General features: G+C 41.9%; 1 protein-coding gene across 1 annotated transcript in view; it reads right to left on the bottom strand.

The window, feature by feature from the left end:
* LOC103775194 (transmembrane protein 204-like) overlaps window positions 1–6963 on the bottom strand; it is a gene marked incomplete at its 5' end in the record, with an annotated part of 11962 nt that extends 4999 nt beyond the window's left edge. Inside the window, 1 exon segment of the mRNA XM_008942639.1 lies at window positions 6808–6963. Coding sequence (XP_008940887.1) covers window positions 6808–6963 — 156 coding nt within the window.
* Window positions 6964–9787: the final 2824 nt, after the last annotated feature.

Raw genomic sequence — 9787 nt, 5'->3', positions numbered from 1 at the left:
AGGAAGTCTGTTCTCTGAATGACTGGGCAGACACATTCAACTTGCTTATTTTGCCAGCCTGGCCCTTCTCCTTCAGTGGTTCCCCTTTCTTAGGGAAAGTAGATTCTGAATTTATTTTTTCTCTTCCTTTGTTATATGGATGTATCTGAGGAGTGATGTCTTCCTGATTTGGATGAAACTTTATGAGTAATCATGTGTATACCATTTGGTTGCTAATGCTAGTGTACTGATGCAATAATACTCAGTATGTATAAGGAAAGAACAAAACTGGGTGTTTTATTTTTGCTAACAGAACTGAAGCAGAGTATTTTCATGATAATGGTATGTCCTGCTTTTCTTACTGCCTTCGCTGTTAGTGGTATTAGCATTAGGAAATCTCTGACAACATTTTAATTTGTTGCCTTTGAATACTGTTAAATATTCAATTAGTTTATCACTTGTAAGTATTTAGTGTAGGAAAAATGGTGCTGGAATTCTGCTCCTACTGATGGTTGTGTAATATGGGTATAACTCAGCTGTTAATCTAACTACACCAATGCAGAACCTGACTACGTATTCGAACAGTTAGAAGTACACCTAAAAACATTAACCTTGTATTAAGAACAGCTTCTGTCTCCACGACTAAAACTGATCATAATGACTTAATTTTTCAGATAGGTATTTGTAACATTGAACAGCCATGTCTGAATTTGGTTTCAGTGTTCCTATGAAATACATGGAGGGAGACAGTTGGCTTCCCAGACCAGTTCCTACAAGTAAATCTACTAAAAACAACCAGAAAATTTCTCTACTTGCTATCAGTCTTCTTGATCTATTAATTTACAGGGTTGCAGATGGGAAATATTTCTTTCAATTTAGTTATGAGAATATGCAACATTTTCATCTGGTTTAGTTCCATTTCTGTTTTGTAGCAATGAGGCACTTTGAGATGCATGGCTGAATTTCCCTAAATTCATTTCGTTATGTACGTCAATCAATTTTGGATCATTTTATTGTGTATTGTCTAAAGTCTGCACAGAGGCCACATCTGTACTAAAAATCCTGATGAGATTACTTAAAGTACTTTATTTTCCCATAGAGCTGCTGTTTCTGTCTGGTTGTTTCCCATCCGTGGCCAAACAAGCCTGGAGGGGGTGCCTTTCCGCTGGGGAAGGAAACAGATAACAAATTCACCAGGAAGAATTTTGGTTGGGACAGTATTGACTGTGTGAGTGGGGGTGGGTTGGGAGAATGCTACTTTTTGAACTTACATTTCAGATCTGTATACTGAATTTCCTGTTTGACTGTAGCTGGCTGCAAGCCAAGTACAGATTTTTAGCATTTTAAAAGAACTCTCATAGTCACTTTCTTACTTCTGTGATAGTTTGCGGTTTTTTTCAGACACTCCATGATCCACATTCCTGTTTTTCATTAGTACATTGATAGTGCAGTTGAAGAAATTTACATCATGTTTTTTTCTGGGTCGCTAGAAAGTCTATATTGGGTGTTGAAGTCCTCCTATGTACAGCTTGTCCTACAGGATGACTTTTTGCTGCCAGCAAAAGGGGGAAGGAGAAAAATAGAGCAGCCAGACTTGTTGAGACTTCACAAGCCATGCTTGTGCAGCAGAACTGCACACAGGGAGGGAAAATTTTTCACCCCTTTTCTCTATGTACTCCATAAATGTTTACCAGGAATGATTGAGCTGCAGTGAGACATGAACCTGAATAAGCTGCTTGTAAGAGCTCAGCTGTATGTATCAAAGCGAGACAGGTTCCCAAATTGCAATTGCTGTAGGACTTACATAAATGATAAATCAATTAACCTTTTTCCTGTGTCAGCTTGGCACAAAATAGGGTTGTTACAGTGCAAGACGAATGTGGAGCTTCTGTAATAGTTGTGTGCCCTTTGTTGTGATCCCAGGCTGAAAGCTGTAGGGGTGTGCTTGCTTTGATTTGTAATGCCACAGGGACCTCAGTGGTCTTTGAGTTTTCTGTTGTACATTGTTGAGTAAAATAAGAATTTCCTTCCAAGGATTTTGGTAGAATATAGTATCTCTTAGAATTAAAGAAGTTATGAGTAGCAAATCTCAGGGGCAATAAGACCCTCTTGTCCTTCAGTTTTCACCACTGAATTTTTTCACTTGTGGTGTTCTCTGCGTTTGTCAGTCCCTCTTTATCTTTAACCTGGTAAGGTTGGAACATTTAGAAAACTTGCTTTTCTTGGTTGCCTTTTGGAGGTTTCCTTAGACATGATGCCAGTCCTTGAACGGGAGGTTGAAAAGCATTCCATGGGAATTAAGACGTAATTCCCAGGGATAGGTTTCAATATTTTAAGATCTTTGCAAAGGCAGTTAATTTTGCAAGCATGTGAAAACAAGATCACTTTATTGTGAGGTTTGCAGTCCACGTTGAGAACAAGCAAGTTTGGCACTGAGTTGAAATAAAAATGAGAAATAATGAAAACCTTGAGCGCAAATCAGTCGGTCCAGTTCTCTTTTTGGTATGATTTTTAGGTTATTTACAGTGTCTCATTTATTTGCTTCCTTTTCAGGAAGTGTTAGGATTATAGCTCCATAGTTTTCATCTCAGTACAGATCTGGCTTGTGGGTGTTGTGAAGGAAGAAGGTGGAAGGAAGTAATACAGAAATCAGAACCACATTGCTATCATGAATATCCTCAGCTCCATTCTCCAATTGCTACTTTGCTGGTTTGTTCTGCATTAAGATTTTCTGGATATCAACCAATCTAAAGTTGTACTGCCCCGAAAGAAGAGAGAAGATAAGTGGTCTAACAATGGTTTGATTTATTTTTAATAGCACAGAAATGAGACTATGCATGAACTCAGATTTCCTTTGGTGCATTAGGGGTCTGGAGTGAAATACACCATCAGCAGAAAAAAACAGTAGGAAAAGCTGGAATGGAAGGACTGAAATTCAAGAGAGAGGTGATGTTGTCATTTATCTGTCTGTAAATGACAAGCTCAGTAGGAACACGAAAAATTTTAATCTTCAGGATATTATGTATTAAAGCAATTTGATGCTGAAAATGGATTGGCAAGAATATTAATCATTATGCTTCAGATTTATTCCAGTCTTGGACTTTCAGAAACTAGGATGAGAGCTAATATAAGGGATATTTTATCCCAGATTTTCCCCATTATTTTTCTAACGTTTCACTCTACAGTCTGAGATTGGAGACTTGGCTAGAGTCCCTTAAGGTCCAATCCAGTCTGGCAGGTTACTGCTTGTAGTCGTTTAATATTCTCTGAAGTGCTCTTTATTCCCTGTCCTGTTAGTATGGATTTCCCTTTCCAACTGCTGTTCTGGTTTTCAGCACATGGAGTCTTTAACAGTTCCTTGGGAAAAAAAAAAAAAAGAACCAAACCAGAAACCCCCAAACCCTACAGAGGGGAATCTCTGAGCATTGACACAAAATGCCACATACAACACTGGTTCCATTTTCACCACATGCCTTTTCCAAAGCAAACAGCTCGCTTTCCTGTTAACTGGGAGGTGTGAGGCTGTGGAGCTTTGGAGCTGTGTGAATCCCCTTGCTGTCCCAGGAGCAATGCTGTTTCCTCTCTTCTTTCCTTCCTCTTTGCTTCCTGGGGCTTTATTTTCTGTCAGAGGTCCATCCTTTCTGAATGACTGTCAAGTGCTTGTGCAGGTGGCAGAAGTGAAAAGTAGTGGAGCCTGGAGTCATCACAAGCTCTGGTGGGGTCAGAGTTGGTTGATTTGAGCTTGCGGGAGGGTTTGAAAGATGCTGTGTAGTACACTTTGTTTTCTAAAACAAAAAGAACTTTTTTTCAGACCTCAGGAAAGTGTAATGAAACCCACAGATAATGTTCCAGTGGGTAAACTCTGACTAAAAATAAGAGAAGCGTAAGTTGCCTCTGTAATTCTCAGTCATATGCTCAAGCCTTCCTCCATAATGCTGGATTTCATTCTGCTGGTGACCACTGCAGTTCTCTTCAGCACTTGGTGGCATATTCCAGGATGAAAGTTAGAGATCAAAGAGAAGTTGGAATTAGAGGGGACATGAATCAAGATAATCCTTTCAGAAATTACTGACGGGATGAGCAATTGCAGAACAATTCTCTAGATTATTTGGATTTTGGAAAGGAAAAAAGCAGGAGTTGGATACTTGTGTGTTGTCGGTATTTGAAAGTGCAATAAGCAGAAATTACCCAGCCAGTACTCAAGAAATGTTTAATAAGATCTAAGTATGTACATTCTTAAATATTGTTGGGTCTTCTCATACAAATGATCTGTGAAAGCCAAAGAACATTTGCTTTAATCTTTAAAATGAAGTAGGGGAGAGCTTCACAGTGACTTTGCTTGGGCTCTTTTCTGTGGGCAAAGTGTGCAGATAGGAGCTTTGTATCCACTGTTCTGATGATTGTTGCCTAATACTGCAACTCTACTTTGAAAACTGGCAGGATGTGACCATCTCATAGTGGAGGCTCAGAGGCTGAGTAGTACCTGTGAGTGGCAGGGTAAGAGGCAGCTGTTTCCTCCCCTTCAGTGAAGAAATCTTTAGATGTAGCAGGAATCCTTCATCAGAGCAACAGAAATGCTGGACTTGCTTACAGTTTGCATGTGTGTTTTGTCTGATACCAAAGACATTTCAGTTGTAATGTATAAAATGCTGTTGCCTGAGCCCAATCCAGGGGATTTGGTGGACAGGGTTTAGTTTAGTGGCTAGTTTGAGTGGCTCAGCGTTACAGAGCACACGTTGGGTTCTGTGGAAGAGGCAATGGCCTCTTTGTCAGTGCAAGCTGTACTTTGAACTGCCTGTCCTGGGGGTGCAGACCCTCGATTACCCAGGTAGGCATCAGTTGACATACCACTGTCCTGGTAGGTAAGGGGGGTCTCCAAGGAGTCTGTTTTATATTGAGGCAGTGACAGCTATGATGACTCCTTTGCCCTTTTTTCAGGATTATTCATTCCAGCTTGTTCTAGATACCAAGAAGGAATTTGTTTAAACATAAATCTATCATTAGGATGTAAAATGAATATCATGTTACTGACTGCAAGGCAGAAAACCATCTGATGATGGGGAAGGAGAGTGTGGCATAACTGCAAAGGAGGAAGGGGAAGGGGGATTACTTCTGCAGATGGGACATCTTTGATTCATAAAGCACAATGTGTGTCTTTGTCACGAGCTGCTAGATCCATCTCTTCACACCTTTGGAACACAGGCAGGCAGATGAACTCCTTGATGCAACAGCTTCTTCAGCCATTCTCAGCAGTGTTTTGTTAGTCGTTCTGGATCTGCCTTTCCTCCCCTCCCCTCCCAGCACTGGGGATTTCAAGGTTCAGCTTGCATAACAGGTAATAGCAGGCATTTCCTTCTCCTGTGTCGGGATATCCTGGCGCCCTTCAGTCTCTCTCTGACTGTGTTTAAAACAGACTCCAGCACAGGAAAAAAAAAAAAAAAAAAAAAAAAAAGAGAAAAAAAGCTCCCAGTCTAAAATTAGCAGTCTTGATAGAAGAAAGGCACAGGGCTGTCCACTGGGCTGTTTGTCAATGAAATAACACATCTAAACAGGGCCAGAATGCATTTGCTCTCTGGGAAGGACAGGTTGAGTATTGGGGAGGCTGTGAGGGAGTGAGGGTAAAGCAGGCATCACATGGATGCCTGAGAACTGTCCAGAAGGTCTCTGGGGTTGCAGAGACCACACTGTACATGAAGAGACTGTAGGGAGGTCTTATGACAAGTCTATATACCTTCATCTTGGTAGCACTGACTGATGCTTGAGGGTGTTGCTGCACCTGGAAGCTGGATCAGATGCTCAGAGTTGCAGAACCTCTGCAGTCTCCTTCTCTTGTTTGGATATCAGGGTCATCGTCCTCAATGAGTGTTCATTGCTGTGAGGACCATATTTGTATGACCTAGCCTAGATTCTGGTCTTGCACCAGTGTAAACCTGAGTGGGTTTACACCATTCTAAATATTGGAGGTTTTAAAGTTGAAGTTAAAATTTAAAATAAAATGGTGTTACTTTACTAAATGACTATACTTTACTGTTGTTTGCATTAATAATAATAGTAATATACTTTTAATCTGATCTTGTACACAGCTTGAATGAATCCTCTAATGACAGGCTCATGCATGGATATTTTAATGGGTTGGACTGCTGGTGTAACAAATACTGAGTGACTTATTTTATGTCGTAGACAAAGGTATTATTGCAAAATGTTTACAGTTTGTTGCCACTGCTGTCAATAGGGAATTGTGATAAAACCATTTCCTCCTTTCCTCATTCATTCCTGTATACAGGCTGAGTCCATCAGAGTTACAGTAGGAATTTTATTTATAGCAGTCAATGGTATGAATTGCCTTCAGCTTGCTTTGCTAGATGGCAGACTTATCTGTCTATCAAAACACGGCTGATGGCCATTGAGAACATCCAGGTAGCTAAAAGCAAGCGACCGTGTTTCAGCAAGACTTCAAAAATCTGCTTGGCTGTTCTGCTCTGTTTTCAAACAGTTCCTTTGCTGTATTTTGTCCTGCTAAATTGTGGGACTACGTTGCATCCAGTTTATTTCTTTTATGTTTGCCTTCCTGGTTTCATAGGAAATAATAAAAGTTTGTTTTTCTTGGTTGGCAGAAGACTCATTCTGCCATATCCAAGATAAAAGCTTCTATTCATGTACTGCAGAATCTCATGGGGAGAGCTTCTAAGAGACAATGAGCTTACTTTTAGATTTAGACCTTTTTGCTATTCTTTGTCACTGGAAAGATTTACAAAGTAAGAAACTCTTTTCCACGTGGATTTCATAGAGACTAAGGATTTTTCCATCATTAAAAAGAAGTGGACTTACTGGCAAGTTGGAACAGGGCAGCTATGGCCTCCTCCCACCACTGGGTGTCCTGGGAAATGACAGGCAGCTCCATCAGGCCCAGGACGAAGATGAGCTGGCCAGCAGTCAGAGCCACGGTGGCGATGAGGTTACAAGCACGCATCATGTCAAACTGCACTAGGGAAACATAAGAAGTAAGCATAAAGTTACAATGATAGGAAATGAGGGCTCAGCAGGTATGTAAAATTTCTCAGTCCACAGAAAATGATTCTCAGACACCGTTCCTACTCCCAGCAGTCCCTTGCTCTAACTGCATTCCCTGTGATCTGATTAAGCAAAGGTTTTCTTTAGGGTGTGTGCTGAATCTTTCCTGCAGTGACCCAGCATCCCAACAGTATTGCTTCAGTGCAAAACAAGCTGGTATGAAACAAGCAGCTAATCCCCAAGGCTGAGCCACTGGAGGTGCTTGATTTTGCCCTGGGGAGATTCTGCCTATAATTAACAGCCAGAATTGTTTGGGGCAGGAGTGGTGTTTGTTTTCCCTCTGTGTGACACTAACTGACATGGAACTTCGGCTCACAAATGGGTTTTCAGGCCCTATAATAATAATCATCTCAAAGAGAAATCTATAATGCCCTAAATCTCTTTTTCATCTAGACCATTTGTATTGTCCTAGAAAACATCCTGTGGCTGTATCTTATTGGTTTAAGGGAGCTTTGTATAAAGGATTCTTAACTTCTTCTAATATTAATAATTTGGATGCACTGGACAGATCATTGTTTTTCTATCTGTTTAATGATGCAAATGATTACAATGATGATGTCAATGCTTGGCAGTTCTTAATGAGGTGTTATGGCATATTTTACATGTATAAGTGAAAAGTTACTTTTTTGTTGTTTTAAAAATATATTAGTTCATATATATATCAGAGGATGTTGTTGTGGGAGTCTACCATCAACCAGCCAGCCAGGACAACACCACCAAGAATTATTCTACAACGAATTAAGAGGTACCTCTAAATCAAGTACCCTTGTCCTTATGGGTGATTTTAACTTAGAATCATAGAATGTGATTGGGTTGGAAGGGACCTCTAAAGGTCACCTAGTCCAACCCCCACAGCAGTAAGCAGGGACATCTCCAACTAGGTCAGGCTGCTCAGAGCCTTGTGTTCTGATGTCAGAGCTTCTCTGACATCTACTGGGAATATCATACAGTGGACACAAATCGGTCCAGGAAACTTCTGAAGCACACTGAAGATAACTGCTTGGTGCAGGTACTGAGGGAGGTGACTAGGAAAGGTGCCCTCCTAGATTTGTGGTTTGTAAAGAGGCAGGGGCTTGTGGGCACAGTGGTGATTGGTGGCTGTCTTGGTCACGGAGACCACAAAGCAGTTGAGCTTCAGATTGTTGATGATAGGAGAAAAACTGCCAGCAAAATATTCAACACTGGATATGGGGAGAGCAGACTTCCAGCTGCTGAAGGAGCTAGTCAGTAAGGTCCCCTGTGAATCTGCTTCTGAAGGCACTAGGGTCCATGGATGCTGGTCACTTTTTAAGAGCCCCCCCTTAAGAGCACAGGAGCAGGCAATTCCAAAGTGTGGGGAGTCATGCAATGGGAGCAGAAGGCTTGGCTGAGCAAGGATCTTCTAGAACTTATGCAGAAAAGGATAGACATTGGAAAGAAGGACAGGCAGCATGGGAAGACTACATGGATGCTGTTTGCCACTGTAGGGAACAAATTCATGGGGCCAAAGCTTGGTTAGAGTTCAAGCCAGCCAGCACTGTGAAGGGCAACAAAAAGGACTCTTAAAAATATGTTAGCAGCACAAGGAGGCTCAGAGATCACTTTAGTCTGTTACTTGATGAGGTCAGTCACCTCACAAATAGGGACATAAACAAAGCAGAGATGTTTAATGCTTTCTTTGCCTCTGTCTTTAACACTGCTGGTGGGACCTGGGACCCACAGAGCCCTGTGCTAGATGACCATGACTCGGGGGATGGTCAGATCCCACCCAACCCTGAACTTGTTCAAGACTTGCTGCTCCAGCTGGATGTGCATAAATCTATGGGCCTGATGGGATTAGTTCCAGGGAACTGGAAGAGCTGGCCAATGTCATCACAGGAACTCTATCCATTTTTTTTCCAATGGTCTTGAGAATCTGCAGAGGTCTCAGTTGACTGGAAGCTGGCAAATGTCCCAGTTTGGAAGAAGGATGAGAAGGAAGACCCTGGTACTTACAGGCCTGTTAGTCTCACTTTAGTGCCTGGTAAAATTATAGAGAAAGTTATTCTGGGAGCTACTGAAAAACACTTGAGAAACAATGCAGTCATTGGTCATAGCCAACATGGGTTCATGAGAGGGAAGTCCTGCTTAACCAGCTTAATTTCCTTTTATGAGAAGGTCACCCATTGAGTTGACCAAGAAAAGCCAGTAGATGTGGTGGGTTTGGATTTTAGCAAAGTATTTAATATAGTGTCTCTCACTGTATCCTTCTGGATAAACTGTCCAGTCCACTATTAAAGAAGTTTATAATACACTGACTGGGTGAGCAATTGGCTGATGGGTTGGGCTCAAAGGGTTACAGGAAATGGGGTTATGTCAGGCTGGCAACCAGTCACCAGTGGGGTTCCCCAGGGCTCAGTTTTGGGGCCAGTGAGTCTGAGGCTAGCCAGCTGAGGGACATGATGAGTGCAGCCCTACCTCAAGTGCTGTGTGCAGCTTTGGGCACCTCAATGTAAGAAGGACCTCAAACTCCCAACAGTGAGCACAAGGAAGGATGATGAAGATGGTGAAAGGCCTCAGGGAAAGATTTAGGAGCAGCAGCTGAGGTCAGTTGGCTTGTTCAGCTTGGAGAAGGGTGAGGGGTGACCTCATCACAGTCTTCACCTTCCTCAAGGGGGGCAGCAGAAGGGGACATGCTGATCTCTTCTCTCTGGTGAACAGTGATAGGACGCAGGGGAATGGAACAAAGCTACATCAGGGGAAGTTCAGACTGGACATT

Source organism: Merops nubicus, unplaced genomic scaffold (assembly GCF_000691845.1).
Source record: "Merops nubicus isolate BGI_N331 unplaced genomic scaffold, ASM69184v1 scaffold16946, whole genome shotgun sequence".
In the NCBI taxonomy this organism is placed as follows: domain Eukaryota; kingdom Metazoa; phylum Chordata; class Aves; order Coraciiformes; family Meropidae; genus Merops; species Merops nubicus.
This window is presented reverse-complemented; position numbering and strand designations above follow the sequence as displayed.